The sequence below is a fragment of the Conger conger genome, chromosome 11 (assembly GCF_963514075.1).
Source record: "Conger conger chromosome 11, fConCon1.1, whole genome shotgun sequence".
Lineage (NCBI taxonomy): Eukaryota > Metazoa > Chordata > Actinopteri > Anguilliformes > Congridae > Conger > Conger conger.
Window position 1 is genome coordinate 13,316,687 of NC_083770.1, and position 16,487 is coordinate 13,333,173.

At 46.3% G+C, this 16,487-nt stretch overlaps 1 protein-coding gene across 1 annotated transcript; it reads left to right on the forward strand.

The window, feature by feature from the left end:
* Positions 1 to 8,468: 8,468 nt before the first annotated feature.
* On the forward strand, positions 8,469 to 15,752 carry LOC133140569 (kinesin-like protein KIF2A). Its single transcript, XM_061260589.1, has 15 exons — positions 8,469 to 8,553; positions 9,154 to 9,251; positions 9,646 to 9,738; positions 9,846 to 9,900; positions 10,106 to 10,268; positions 10,599 to 10,689; positions 10,879 to 10,942; positions 11,189 to 11,280; positions 12,076 to 12,218; positions 12,480 to 12,684; positions 13,055 to 13,165; positions 13,426 to 13,493; positions 14,285 to 14,438; positions 14,791 to 14,908; positions 15,337 to 15,752. Exons 1-15 carry the CDS (start codon positions 8,469 to 8,471, stop codon positions 15,642 to 15,644), a joined length of 1,848 nt encoding a protein of 615 aa, XP_061116573.1. The 3' UTR covers positions 15,645 to 15,752.
* Positions 15,753 to 16,487: the final 735 nt, after the last annotated feature.

Sequence of the window (16,487 nt, forward strand, 5' to 3'; positions counted from 1 at the left end):
AGTGTGTGTGTGTCAGTGTATGTGTGTGTATGTGTATATATGCGTGTGTGAGTGTGTGTATATGTGTATAGGAATGACGACATCATCCTGGGATGGGCCGTAAACCACTCTGTGACCTGGCGGGAGTGGTAGAAGGCCACATTGTCCCATACAATCACATATACTGGTGCACTCTCTGGCTCTCTTTCTGCTGAAAGCCTTTCAAACAGTTCATCAAGAAAAACAATAAGTTGTGCTGAATTGTATGGGCCAATGATGGCCTTATGCAGCTGCAGTCCATCAACAGATATTGCTGCACACACGGTGATGTTAGCCCCCCTCTGGCCTGGAACGTCTCCAGTTGCCCTTCTCCCGATTACATTCCTTCTACATTCCTGGCTCCATGACTCTACAGTAAATTTGAGAATACACAAGGTACCATATGTCACAAATTGTATAGCTTACTGTGCAAAATCTCAAAGAAAATGCCTTTGTGCTGTGTTGTTCAAAATGACCTTAGATATCTTACCTGGACATATTGGTACCTGAGTTCCTTGACACGGTCAGAGTTCCTGTCAAAGGGGACAGTGTACAACTGTTTCATCCGGATCTGATGTTTCTGTAGCACTCTTGAAATGGTTGTAGTGCTTACACTGTCAATGTTTGGAAATATGTTGTTGTCTGTGATTATGTTGTTGCATATTTCTCTTAGCCTGATGCTGACCATCCCAACTATTGCATCCTCCTGTTGAGGCATAAAAATTCTTCCCCTTCCCCCTGTGTGACTGTGTGAGGTAACCACTGGGTTCTGTAGTGAGTCAAAGACACAAGTGCACTGATACATCTGCTTTTTCTAGAGACTTCTTAAATCACAGTACTACTGTAATATACACATCAACTGAATTCCTTCAGTCAGAATGCTGTAAATACTGTATAGTACCTGCTGGTTTGCCTGAAAATCCTCACTATTGAAGCCACTGTGGATCTAGGCAAGTTTGGTTGAACCCTCAAACCTGCTTCCCTCAGGGACAGACCATGATTTACCACATGATCAATAACTGTGGCTCTGATTTCATCAGACACAACTGTTCTTGCTCTACTGCCTCCGCCTCCGCCTCCGCCTCCGCCTCCGCCTCCGCCTCCGCCTCCGCCTCCCCACCAAGGCTCAAGAATGCAGATGGCCCCTTTTGTATATGTGGTAACGGGGCACAACCAAACACCTGGGCAGGTCGTTCGCTGAAATGACAGCCAGGTGTTTCAGCAGTACATATACAGCAGTAATAGTGAAACAATCTCTTCAGTGACAACTACATCTACATCTATAGGGCGGCCTGTAGCGTAGTGGTTAAGGTGCATGACTGGGACACGCAAGGTCGGCAGTTCGATCCCCGGTGTAGACACAATAAGATCCGCACAGCCGTTGGGCCCTTGAGCAAAGCCCTTAACCCCACATTGCTCCAGGGGAGGATTGTCTCCTGCTTAGTCTAATCAACTGTACGTCACTCTGGATAAGAGCGTCTGCCAAATGCCAATAATGTAATGTAAAAACCCACCACCAATACAAAATGGGGGAATAATAGGTTTTAGCCTTTCAGTTTAGATTTATAATATATCATTGACTGTTTTGCTCTGATTCCATTTTTGCTTTACCTTCACCTTTGAACACAGACACACACACTCTACACTAGCCCTCCCACCCGTAGGGACAGTTGATCACATAAAGGGTTCAATTGGTTTGAATATTGCAAGAATTGGAAATTACCGAAACCACATCTTAGCGGGGTGCTTCCACCATTAACAGGGAGTCTGGGTACGATGTAATTCCTTCTGGGAATGGTTATTCATTAAATTTGTCACTCCCCTAACCGGGCTACTTAAACCCTCACTTTAGGTTATCATGCTGAGATTCAGACGGAAGGCTTGTCGGACACGTCCCTTGTGAATTTCCCTTTGCACTTTGCAATAAAGCTTTTCAGTTGAGAAGTGGTCATCAATGTGTTACTTTGCCACTTCAAATTTGATTCCACAACGGGACAAGAATATTCCCAACAGTAGGGTTTTTATAGGGGCTCAAAACGATAGTATAGCGGTCATTCTGATTGGTTGAAAAGGTATAAAGTTGAGCGTGCCATATGGCATTCTTGGGACTGAAAGGGTTAAGGACGGCAGAAACATGAATGGAACTCCAAACATTTTCTTGCTGACCAATAGTGTCACTGGATCACTCATCTTGAACCTGATTAAACTTTATATTCTCCTCTGAGACTCCTACAGTCATTGACGACTTTATTATGTAGACCTGTATACCAGCTTGTTAATGCAAGTATTTAATTAGCCAATCATGTGGCAGCAACTGAATGCATAAAAGCATGCTGAAGTGGTCAAGAGGTTCAGCTGTTCTTCAGATCAAATGTCAAAATGGGGGGAAAAGTGATCAAAGTGACTTTGACCACCGGGGGATTGAACCGGCAACCCTCCGACTGCCAGATGACTGCTCTTACTGCCTGAGCCATGTCGCCCCTCTAATGTGGTTTCCGCATCTGTCGGACTGTGTGTTGTGTTGTGGACGTGTGTGCGATCATATTGTGTAATCATGACCGGGGCGACATTGGCTCAGGCGTTAAGAGCAGTGGTCTGCAGTCGGAGGGTTCGATCCCGCCTGGGTGTGTCGAAGTGTCCCTGAGCAAAACACCTAACCCCCAAACGCTGGCTGGTGCTTGCGTGGCAGCCAATCACCATTGTTCTGTGTGTGTGTGTGTGTGTGTGTGTGTGTGTGTGTGTGTGTGTGTGTGTGTGTGTGTGTGTGTGTGTGCGAATGGGTGAATGAGAAGCATCGATTGTACAGTGCTTTGGATAAAGGCGCAATATAAATGCACACACATAAGGATCAAATGCTAAGCATTTACCATATCTGACCTCTTCTGCAGTCTGCGCTGGTCTTGACCTGCCTCCCGGACCCAAGTCTCTCCACAGTAAGCTCTCCCCAGTAAGCTTTCTGTGAGCTGGAAGATCAGACCCGGCATGCTGATTATCACTCACACTGTGGCCTAATGATAGTGTGGCCTTGCAGGGTGATTGACATGCATGCACTCACTCAAGTTCTGAGCGAACGGAAACCGAAGGAAGGAATCTGTCTGCTGATCTCATTCAGAAATCAACCATTTCATCCATTCTTTCTATCTTTTTCAGGTGCAATTATTGGGGGCAGTTTAGGAGGTAATGTGAAGTTTCCTACCGCTACTGTAGGATTCAAACTGGCAACCTCCATGTCTGTAGCAGGCAATGCAGGCGGAAGGGGAGAGGGCACATGCCTTTTTGCACTGAACCCTTAGTTATGATTCTTATGATTCCTGTGTCCATTAACTGATCGTTGTTTTGCTCAAAGGTGTTGCCATCGGTGTCGTTATCGGTATCATCGTATGGAAGTGCTGGAAAAGGTACGCCAAGAATTGTAAAACTGAATTTGGGGGTGTGAGTGTGTACATTTGGTGTAACGGTGTGTACCATATGTAGTGTATGGATCAGGGGTGGGCGAAGAGGGCGGAATCCGACCCTGGGTTTCATGACAACACCAGCTCTTAATGGCCGAACTGGCCGCTTGCGTGTGTCCTGCTAAGCTGGTGCAGCTGTGCCGTAGTCTCTTCTACAAGTGAAACTGTCCGTGTAATGCAGGGAGCCCCTCCGTTTCACAACTATGTGGCAACTTAATATTTTAATCTGTCATATGTTCATTTGAGATTATAGATCAAGCATATGCACCTGCTACAGCCACAGTATGCAAGTGTTTCCTGAAGATTTTACCGTGCTCATGTATGGGATAGAACAGTGTGTCTTATGGAGCAGTCACAAAACTAAATCTAAGGTACATTGTGCACCCCCTGGTGCAACAGCTAAGTAAGGCAGGAAGAAAAAGCTTGCAGAGGCCACAGGAGCATAGCTACTCGGCTCTCACGCAGACCAACAGGGCCGGATTATTCCGTGTGTGAAGTGCTTTGTGTTTTAAGGTTGTCGTGGATTCCAATCAATAGTCCAATGACGTCAAACTTTATCAGCACCAGCATGTATTTCACAGATGTACCCTCTTGCTTTGCTTATTCCAACTGCCGTTAACTAACTGAACCGCCCTGAACCCTACATTAACCAATCAGAGGGGAGTGTGTGCATGTTCCCAAAGATGATTTGCTATTTATATGTCAGTTCACAGAAAAATGTCATTTTGGCTCTTCCTAAGGTTCAAAAGGTGCTGACTGGGCAGGACGGGTTGTCCTCAGAACGCTGCGCCTCCTGATGGGAACATTATTGCATTTGGCAGAAGCTCTTATCCAGAGTGACATACAGTTTATTAGACTAAGCAGGAGACAATCCTCCCCTGGAGCAATGCTGGGTTAAGGGCCTTGCTCAGGGGCCCAACGGCTGTGCGGATCTTATTGTGGCTACACTGGGATTAGAGCCACCGACCTTGCATGTCCCAGTCATTTACCCTAACCACTACGCTACAGGCCGCCCTGAGTACGAGAGGAGTCCTCTTCAAAGTGATGCGGAAATGTCACTCAGGGGCCTGGAAATGATGGGCAATCGGCCATGTGACACCAGGGACAGGGACCATCGTCATGACGACATCGGGTACACCCCCAACATGGGTTTTTCTTGTATCATAATTTCTTCTGATTAAGGATTTGTTTGATAAATTGCTTTATTGAATCGCTTATTTTTTTAATTCCTGATTTAATTTGATTACATTACATGTCATTTGGTTGATGCTTTAATCCTAAGCAATTTACAGTTGATTAGACTAAGCAGGAAACAATCCTACAGGACCCTACACCCCTGCCAGACCTCTTCGTTCAGCCTCCACAGGCTGCTTGGCACCTCCCCCTCTCCGAACCTCCACCTCACGCTCACGACTACTGTCTGTTCTGGCTCCACGGTGGTGGAACGAACTCCCCTTTGAGGTCAGAACTGTAGAATCTCTCCCCACCTTCAAGCGCAAACTGAAGACGCACCTCTTCAAGCAGCACCTCTCCCCATCCCTCCCTATCTCCCTGTGAACCTTAATTGTTGTCTTTCTGTGATTTACTTTGTGTATCGGTATTTTTAGTTGGCTAGGTAAGCAGTGTTTGGATAGTTAAGTTTGGTCACTTTTGCTTTGTTGTTTGTTTGTTTATTTGTTTGTAAAAAAAAAAAAAATTCAAATAGGCCCTGGTCCTTATCTTTGTTGTACAGGTAGCAGTCCCTCTAGGGTCTTTCAGCACACTTATCCCTGGTTATGGGTATGCACTTTGTTGTACGTCCCTCTGGATAAGACCGTCTGCCAAATGCCATTAATGTAATGTAATGTAATGTTATTGTGGTTACACCGGGGATCAAACCACTGACCGGTCCCAGTCACGTACCTTAACCACTGCGCTACTGGCCGATTTAACTTTAATTCCTTTAATTCTAAATCCTTATACTTAGTTCATATAATTGGCCTAATTTTGAATCTTACTTTGTTTTGAAGTTTGTTGACCAATATGACGTGTGTATGTTTTTTTTCTTTCTTTCTTTTTTTTCTTCCTTTTCATTCATCAGTTTTTTGGTTAATCTCCCAGGCAGTGCTTCCTAGCCGTATTCCAAAGTTTCAAGCTCATCAAACCCTGTCTAATTATCAGCTTTAACACAGAGAGATAATAATGGGACTCCAGCTCGGCCTTTGGGTAGACGCAGCAATAATTTTTACATTCCGTGCCCGGTGTGTTTCTGGACCAACTGCTTCCTCTGTTTCTTCTTATGCCCTTCCTTCCTACCTTCTTGGCTGCATAAGTTAGTTGTCATTGTAGTTCATGAATGCTTTGTAATAAATCATATAACTGGTGTTATGCTTCTTCCTTCTATATTTGAAAGAGTGCTAACATTTTCTTAGGATTTTTTTCTTCTTACAATAATCATGAATAACCCTAATTATGATGTGTGTGTATATACAGTGCATCCGGAAAGTATTCACAGCGCTTCACTTTTCCCACATTTTGTTATGTTCCAGCCTTATTCCAAAATGGAATAAATTATTTTTTTTCCTCAGAATTCTACACACAACACCCCATAATGATAACATGAAAGAGGTTTTTTTTATTATTTAAAATAAAAGTACAACCTAGTACAAAACACTAGGCACACAAAATAAAAGAACCTTGAGACACAGCTCAGGAAAAACACAAACCAAAATACAAATACCGGGGACAACGTCCCTCACCCAAAAGTTCACACAAGCTAGAAATAAAAAAGAACCTTTAGGAAGGTGTCAGAAGTGCACACAGCACTAACAATCGGATCACCTTCCTTACCTTTTGCTTTTAAGGGAGACAGAAACCCGAACCAGCACGATACCTGACTCACAAAACCCGAGTCTACCGCGTGCTTTACCAGCTTGGTGCAAGGGCGAACGGTTGACACCAAAGCGCCGACAGACTGCCATCGAGTGCTTTAAATACCCTCAGGAGGTAGGCTCCCCTGGCACTAATGAGGGCCAGGTGAAAATAATGAACCCCTGCCCCCTGGTGGCCACAACCGGTCACTACCTCCAAACCCTGACAGTATTGTCTTCTGTTTTTAAGTCTTTTGCCACAAGTCAAGTCTAAAGTCATTGAATGCAAGTCTCGAGTCGAGTGTAGTCTCAAAGTAGCCTAGTTTACTGAAACAACCAAGCATTTTTTAGAGTGTACCTATTAAAATGTTTATTCATTTATTTATTTATCTATCTTATCTAGGCTATCTATCAACAAGTGAATGTTGTGTGAGCCTTGCGATAGTTTGGCGGCCTGTCCAGGGTGTTCCTACCTCTCACTAAGTGCATGCTGGGATATACTCTAGCACCCCTCGCGACCTTGAATGGGTTTGATCTCGGATGAATGAATGGATGTTTCGACGATATCAGCAGTGTGCAAAAGTCAGTTTCTTGAAAGTTGTTCTGGCTGTTCTGTGGATCTACCACTAGATGGCAGTGTTTGTACAGGTTCAGTTTGACTCCGTTGCCGGTTTAGCCTCCACGAATGTCTGAGGAAATGTCTTTATTCATCCCAGTGGCTAAGACTTTGCTCATTCACTGATGTCACGGTTATCCCATACCTAGTCCTGCTCAGATTCTCCCACTGAAGCCAAGTTTAATACTTTAATCTTAATCTGACTGCTTCATGTTTGTGCTCAGATTTGAATATCATTTCAAAAAGTCGGGGAGGGACATTTCACGGTTTTCTCTACACTATGAAAAGCTGATTTGTCCCTGCGATTACTTGTTTTTTGGTGGCTAAAGCCTGTTTTACAGCAGCAGATCCACTTGGTGCCATCAGAGGGCTGGGTGCACACTGCACTCTCGGGCACGATGGCGCACAACCGTGTGCAGACGCCGTGGGGAAAAAAATGCGCTTCATGAACTTACCTTACATTGACAGTGGCTCCAACAAAAACCATTAAAACACAGAAAGGGTGACTACACAAATATAACACAAATGATTGATGCTCGCACGGGATAACGCGCGAGTCTCCACCACTATACACAATCTCATATTTTGTAAGCCATGCCTGCATATGCAACTTGCTGTGGTCTACAAAGATTACATATGTGCCGAAGGAGATACGCTGTTGATGATTCTTAGGCTTTAGTATCGTACTCTGACACCAGTGTGACATTTTGGGAAAAGTTAAGCCGATTAGCCCAAAATAAACAGTGTTAATGCAAGGCCGATTTAGCTGAAAGATAGGGGCCTAAACTGTGTTTGTGTTTAGTCTTCACCAAGACCATCAAGATGTTCCAGCAATATAGATTACTATGAAGAACTGTGATACTCGGTGTTTTATTTTCAGAAATCCTAAAAAACGAGTCTAGAAGGAGTGCGGTTTTTGTATACACTGTTCAATTCGATCTGGGAAAGAGTAAGTTGGCTACAAGTAATTAAACATGTGGAAAAATTAGTTCTCTCATCGCACGTTGTTTTCAAATTGTAAGCGATGACAGGCGGAACTTGTTTTTCTTGGTGGAAACTTGATATTTTTACCTGTGCCGAAGACGAGGTTTATTGTTTGTGACGTCACATAGCCTGCCTCCCCGAACCTCTACCCAAACCCCCCCACTGTGAGACAACAGAGATTGCGGTGATGCATTAATTCCCGGTGGAATTTAAATAAGGCAATGAGCTCTACTGTCTAGCTTATCGCACTGTCCAAACTGCTATAGGTAAGTGAGCTTGATTGAACTGTATTAACTGCAGTATTCGTTGATATAAATGATACTCCCTCCCCATGAACGTCGGAACGTAGGCTTTTTTATTTATTTATTTTTTGGGCAAGAATGTGGGAGGGCAGGTTAATGGTGAAATGCAAATAATCATGGCATTAAATTAATTAATCAAAGGGAAGCAGAGCTCCGTTGCCTGCAATCGGATCGGGTTATAATAAATAAATAATAATGTAAATGTTTAATTTTCATGCAAGAACTTGCAGACTGTGTAGATGATGCGATGGCCTCTTCAACGAGGAGGAAATTCAGCTGTGCGAAAGAGGGGAGGAGGCTTCAGCCGGAGATCAGAGTGGAAGAAGGAGCAGGTGAGCCAGAACCCTGCCCACACCTGTATACCTGCTCACTGATATACCTGTGCACCTGTAACACCTGTATACCTGCACACTTATATACATGTGCACCTGTAATATCAGTATACCTGCACACTTATACACCTGTGCACCTGTAATATCAGTGTACCTTCACACTTATATACCTGTTCACCTGTAACACCTGTATACCTGCACACTTATATACATGTGCACCTGTAACACCTGTTTACCTACTCACTGATATACCTGTTCACCTGTAACACCTGTTTACCTGCACACTTATTGGGATGGGGTGGGGTGGTTTGGGTTGGGTCGTGTTGGTTTTGGGTTGGGAAGGGGTGGGTTGGGTTGGGTTGGGTTGGGTGGGAGGGAGCCTGGCAACAGAGTTTCCACTCCCTTGATGCATTGCCTCACATGAAAGGTCCAATGGAAAATGGGTGATAAAAATACTATACTTTTTTTGGCAACATGAATAATAGATGTACATTTTGTATAGGTGATGTACATTTCTCACTGAGTGTATAATGAATGTCATTTTAAGAGATTTGTATATCATAGTGTCATATGGGTGTTTTTCTGGCTCTGTCTCTCCAGCCTGGAGGAAATCCAGCTGTGTGAAAGAGGTGGAGCGCACGCAGGAGCTGAGGGAGAGGAGGAGGCAGCAGCAGGAGCTGAGAGAGAAGAAGGACCAGGTGAGCCAGGGCCCCGCCCACACCTGCACACCTGTATACCAGCTCATGTTTAGCCAAGTTTGCTTTCTGTGCAGTGTGCGCACTTTTCAAACTGTTAGCTAACGTTTGTAGCCAACAGAAAGAAGTTTGAGTAAGTTGGCAAACGTTAGTTAACGTCAGCTGACGTTCGGCGTCTTGGATGCGCATCTGTACACCTGCACAACTGTTCACTTCTTCACCTGTCCATCTGTATGCCTTTTAACCTTTACATCTACACACCTGCATGCCTGTATGTTTTTACTCCTGCTTTCCTTCTTTCTCATCACCTTTTCCCTTTCTGCCACAGTGACAAGTTGAAGCACGTTTGTGACCATATATTTGGTTTTTATTAGATGCGTATGTGTATGTTTTATAGGCTCATGACGCAAATCCAAACTATGACATAACGTGCATGATCAGAGACAACCGCGCGCGGCTGAACTACGCGTGTCTCAGCATGGCGGACCTGGTGAGTGTACGGTGCATACAGATGATGTCATCATTACGCCTGTCTCAAGCAGATGATGTCATCATTACCAGCCCAGAGTAAAAAGCTGTTTATTCTGCCCGCACCAGAACGCTGAGCACAAGATCTGTGTGTGCGTGAGGAAACGGCCGCTCAACCAGAAAGGTAGAAAGCCCTTACAGATTTTTTGCTTTCATACCTGTCAATGCTTTTACCATCAATGCATACCCATTGTGATTCTTACACTACACTGTAGATACATTATTAACACACTCTCTGTCTCTGTCTCTCTCTCTCACACACACACACTCTCCCTTCCTCTCTCTCCCTCTCGCTCTCTGTCTGCCCCTTTCCCATTCCCTTCCATCAGAACTGAGTTTGAAGGACATAGATGTTGTCACTATCCCAAACAAGGACGTTGTGATGGTCCACAAGCCGAAACAGAAGGTGGACCTGACCCGTCACCTGGAGAACCAGACCTACCGCTTCAATTACGCCTTTGACGAGGCCACGACTAACGAGATGGTCTACAGGTCAACTCTTGACTTTTGCCTTTTTTCACTCTCCCAATTGGAAGTAGTTTTAAAGTCACAGTAGGCACGAGGACAGTTCTTTAGGCAGTATTTAATAACAGTCAAGAACAAGCACTGCTATACTCATTGCGTGCCAGTCCTCTTATGGATTCCCCACTTTTAACCCTATTAACTTTGCCCTCTTGTGGTTGAGTTGTTGACCTCCCAAGTTATTGTAGCGTTCAGATTTATATAATACAAACAACTGCGAAGTAAGTCATTAAATGGTTATTGACATGATATGGAATAGTTTTGAGGCTGCACTGGCGTATGAACCGCTGCCCCCTGCAGGTTCACGGCCAAGCCGCTGGTCCAGACCATCTTTGAGAGGGGAATGGCCACCTGCTTCGCTTACGGACAGACAGGAAGTGGAAAAACACACGTGAGTCACTGGCGTGCTAACACTGGCATGCTTGTAACCATGAGGATTAGTATTAATATTGTTAGCATTAGCATGTTAGCATATTGTTAGCATCTAAATATTGTTCGAATTCTATTAGCAGTCAAAAGCATCATCAGAACAGGGGAATTGGGTTGGGATGTTTCTCACTGGTCACTGCTTATGTTTCAGACAATGGGCGGGGACTTCACTGGGAATACCCAGGACTGCTCCAGAGGGATCTATGCGTTCGTCGGTGAGCAGAGTAACATGGTGGCTCTGGAAACCTGTCCCTGATTCAGTGCTGCTGCTTTCAAATTCAAATACAATTACATCCAGTTATATTATTGGCATGACAGGAGACTCTCTCTCTCTCTCTCTCTCTGTATCCTTACCCATTTTTCACTCTTTCCTCTCTACTCTGTCGTCTGTTTTTCTCCATCCCCCCTTTCTCACATTCACTCACTCTCTCCCTTCCTCTCTCCCTCCCTCATTCCTGCAGCACAGGATGTGTTCACCCTGCTGAAGCAGCCGGCCTACAGGCCCCTGGGCCTGCAGGTGTACGTCACCTTCTTTGAGATCTACATCGGAAAGGCAGGCATTCCAGGGAGAGCTCATTGCTAACTGCAAACTCGGATTAGACGTGCACTCAGCGATTGGATACCGGCCATGTTTACTACAACACGGAGGGCAGTTTGGCTTAGCCCATGGTACTTTCCTTCCCTCAGTGACGCCTGGAAGGTTCAGCTTAGCCAACCACAGATTATGTGCGGAAACCTCTTCACGGGCAGCTTTTCTTTAAAGTATTTTTTTATCAAATCTATCTGTATCTATGTTACTGAGCTAGCTAGTTTGTTAAACCCGGCCACGTTTAGTTTTGTCGTTTTAAGAGCTGCTGCATTCCAGGCTTCACTGAGGGATGGGTAGTAACTTGGGCTTCAGCTTCTGCAAGCCCAGTGTGGTTTTCCAGGATAGTTTCCACCAGTTGCCCTGGGCACAGGTGACCCTGGCTCGTTTACATTGTTATGTTGTCTACACCAGTGCTAGTGCACTCATACATGAGCTCAAAAGAAAACATTTCATAAAGAGATACAGCCTTCAGATGCAACTAAAATATCAGATCATGTAAGCCAGTGGGGCGGCACGGATGGTGCAGTGGGTAGCACTGCCGCCTCACAGCAAGGAGGTCCTGGGTTCAGAACACAGGAGTACTGTACTAAAAGATATGTAACAGTGTGTGTGTGCGTATGCGTGTGTATATGTGTGCATGTGTGTGTGTGTGTGTGTGTGTGCATGTGTACTGTACGTGCATGTGTGTGTGTACGTGTCTGTGTGTGTGATGGGTTTGGGCCGTAACCGTGCACCTGTTTGGCTTGCGGTCCCCTCCAGGTGTTCGACCTGCTGAACCATAAAACCAGGCTGCGGGTACTGGAGAACCAGAACCAGCAGGTGCAGGTGTTTGGGCTGCAGGAGAGGGAGGTCCGAAGCACCGAAGATGTCCTCAGTCTGATCGAGACAGGGAACAGCTGCAGGTCCGACCGCAGCAAGAGGGGGGGGGGGGGTTGAGATATTGCCAATATAGTCACGGCTAAACGGCAGTGTTCAGCACAAGGCCTGTGTGTGGGAGGGGTGTTGGGGTCATTTAAATCAGTTTGGGGTCGCATCAGAAAAAAAGCGAGACGCGATTCCAAATGAGAGAACTTTTTTATTCAAATGAGGGGAGCATAGACTACTAAAAAGACTCCCTGGCCTTCCTCTTGGCCCTTAAAAAACTGTTCCCGACCTCCCTCCAGGGTGTCCGGTAAGACCTCGGCCAACGCCCACTCGTCCCGCAGCCACGCCATCTTCCAGATCCTTCTGCGGCGGAATCGGGGCCTGCACGGGAAGTTCTCGCTGGTGGACCTGGCGGGGAACGAGCGAGGGGCGGGCGCCGGCAGCTCCAACCGGCAGACCTGCCGCGAGGGCATGGACATCAACAAGAGCGTGCTGGCATTGAAGGTCAGGGGTCAGAGGGCAAAGGTCACCTCAGGGAAAAACTTTACAGAAAGGCTAACCCTGCTGAAAAAAAACAACAACTCAGGCTGGGTTTTGAAACAGCTGGTAGCTGGTTGACCTGTTCAGACCAGAGCTCCATACTCAACACGGTTTGACCAGCTCACAAGCCATGTGTGTGGGTGGGGTGTCAGGGTTGTGTAAATTTGTGAACATTTATTTTGGGTTGCATCAGAAAAACATTTGGGAAACCCCTTGTCGTATTGCCATTGCCTTAATGCTTATTGCTTTAATGAAAGCAATAGAAGTTCATTTGTTTTTACCTCTGGTGCTGGCATGAATGCTGAAGATGGGTTGTTTTTGGTCGTTTGGGTAGGAGTGTATCCGCGCCCTGGGACGGAACAAACCCCACACCCCGTTCAGAAACAGCACCCTGACCCACGTGCTCAAGGAATCCTTCATCGGGGAGAACTCCAGGACCTGCATGGTAAACATATTCATGTCTTATATACTGACATGAACGCACTGTGTACAGTATGAGCACTGACCTAGGATGATGAGTCTGGCCCTTTGGGACATAATGGATAATATTAGGAAATGGACAGTGCAGTCATACTGTGTGTGTGTGCGCATGAGCATATGTGTGTGTGTGTGTGTGTTTGTGTGTGAGGTCTTCTGCACCTGTTTATAAATGATCTTTTTCTCTTTACATTTCTTGCTGTTGAAGGTCTTCCTCTCTCCCTGCAGATTGCCACCATCTCTCCTGGCATGTCGTCATGTGAGAACACTCTAAACACCTTGCAATACGTTAACAGGTACCCAGCCCTGCTGGCAGAAGTGATGCTTACCTCACAGTCTCAGAGGCACTGCATTGTCCATTTTAAACTCACCTGCGCACAGGTAATACCTCTGGCCGTAGAACATTCTGGAACCTTTGTAGCCAGGGCTAAACGAGCCCTCATAACCAAGCTAAGCTTCATATCACCTCCACATCACCACTGAAATGGCGCAGTGCCAACCTTAGTCCAGGATTACGAAAGCACTCTTCCCGAGGAAGGATGAACACCGATTATTGGGGGAGAACTCACAGAATTAATCAAAGAATATTCAAAACATCTGGTTAGCCCCGGGTTAAAGAATGATTTTGTGAAACTACTTTGTGAGATGCTCGCCAGGTACTGCAGGGTTAGCCAGAGATTATGCAGAACCTGGGGCTAAGACCTATGCAGTGATGTCACCTAGGAAGGGCTTGACCAATTGTGGACTACATTTGTAACAACCAATAGAAGAATAGTAGTGATAATTGGCAGATGCTTCCTGGTAAATCCCCTAGAGTAAGTATAGACGGAAGGTATTGTCCAGCTGCCAATGAACGTTGTTCTCTGGGTTGTCATACTCTGCAATTGGTGAAGCTCCTTTCTGTTTTCTAGAAATAAGGTGACATCAGGAAGACAATTTTATCTCTGAAATTAGAATGACGTGTTCGGATCCTGTGAGAGTCATAGGTGCAGCCAGAAACACTGGAATGGGGCGTATTCTTGGTTGCTCCACTAATGTTAATGGTGAAGGCGTAGCGGTCAAGGTTTGCGTCATCCTGTGACCGTAGGGTGAAAGAGTTGACGATTGACCCCAGCATGCTGATAAAGGAGCAGCCCAACATGGAATTGCCGACCCAGCTGGACATAATGGATTCAGAATCACACAGGGGTGCAGAGAGTGCCCACCAACGCAAATACTTCAAACTGCTCTGTGAATATTATGTAAGAGACTTTGCTCCTTCATAGAAAGCTATGCACTTACTAGTATATGTTTGTGGATGCGAAAGCTCACCTGTATCAGTGTGTGTGTGTGTGGTTGTGTGCGTGGGTGGGTGTGTGTGTGTGGTTGTGTGTGTACAGGTTGCCTAGTCCAGGTAAAAGGCAGGGATGGCACAGGTTTGTCGTTCAGGTAAAAGGCAGGGTACCAGTCAGTTTGTGGTCCAGGTAAGAGGGAGGGATGGTGTTAGCGATCCAGGTAAGAGGGAGGGATGGTGTTAGCGATCCAGGTAAGAGGGAGGGATGGCGTTAGTGTTCCAGGTAAAAGGATAAGAGCAGATGTGTGTTCCCCTGGCAGGAGGATGAGAAGGTCTTCCTGGACATGGCTGAACAGTTGAATGATGATATCTACTCCTACACCGACCAGCTCCTGCAGATGCTGGAACAGAAGCTTGAGGTCCTGACTGAGCTTCGAGGTATCCTGACTGCACTAACGCTGGCCTGCTGAGTGGCTCGTTCCGTCTTTTACCCACCCCTAGCCACAGCCCTAGGTATGGGAGGGTTCAGTCGGATAGGGGTCAACGCTCCCTAGCAACCCCAACTGGTCACTCGGGCACCCTTTGGACTGCCTGTCAGAGCCACACATGGAAAGGTCCACAGCCCCATGTTGGATGCCAAATGCATAAGAAAACTAACCCTTACATTCCCATGGAAGGAATAAGAGCACAAGTCCACGGTTAACAGCATGAGTAACAGCTGCTATTCATTTTGTTGACACCCTGGGCAAGCCGAAAATAAAACTGAGTGACCTGCGTGATGTGCGCTCATGACAGGACACGGTCTACAGATGTGGTCTTCCTCGGTTTCTCTCTCTCCTTTTCCTCCTCTGCTTTTCTCCCAACAGACGAGGTGAGAAGGTTCCAGCGGGTCGGGGCTTTGAAGAACCAAACGGGCGAGCGATCAGCCCAGGAGCGATCAGCCAAGGAGCGATCAGCCCAGGAGCGACCAGCCCAGAGCGATCAGCCCAGAGCAATCAGCCCAGAGCAATCAGCCCAGAGCAATCGGCCCAGGAGCAATCAGCCCAGAGCGATCAGCCCAGAGCGATCAGTCCAGAGCGATCAGTCCAGGAGCGATCAGTCCAGGAGCAACCCTGTCACCGCCCTGTCACCTGAACGGGTTGAACCACACCCGTTTAGGCCACACCCACTTTGAGTAACCCCGGAGGCCTGTACGAAAATTAAAAACAAAATAAAATAAAAAAAACATTTTTATCCTCTTCTTTCTTTTACTTCCTCCTGACCCAGACATTCCAACCTGTTAAATGCTCCTTATGCTCCTTAATGCTCTCTTTTTTTGAGCAAGAAAACATCAGCACATCCTTTGCGGAAGTATTTCTTTTAGGAAACGTTTAAATGATCGACCTGTGGATTCGACGGGGAACTGGAGCAAGGACATTCCATTCGTCGAGTTCACGTTTTCTCCATTTCCCTGTCTTCATTTCCTTTTCTTGCCACTGTAGGGACTACAACTTCCACATTCCCACAGGAAAATTCTGCGACGTCCACCACGAATGACGTCTAACTTGGTTCAGCCAATGGCGGGAGCAATAAACGGTCCCGTATAAGAGCAAGACACGTTCTTGGGATCTCTCTTCTGCCTCTTCTGCTTTTTTCTGCTTCTTCTGCTTCTTCTCTTCGACGCACCCTTTTTGGCCATTCGCTTCGGCTCATCTGCTCCGAGACTTGGACAGAGGCTGAATGCTGCACAGCGCACTACCAGGCCTACGGACACACCCAGTTACCTCGCGATAACTTCGTGGCCTATAGCGAGTGGAAACTGGTGTACGCGGAATGCTACATCAGTTTACCCCTGCAAAGCTCACCAAAGAACAACAGCAACGAACTTTTCCAGCTGGAAAAGGGACCAACGAACATCCTTCCAGCAACCGAGCGGACCAGACGACAACGCGCAGATAAGACGCCCCAGCCTGCGCATCTCTCCAGGACACACATTCACAGCACCATCGCGGCTCCTACAAGGACAGCACGTCTTTTG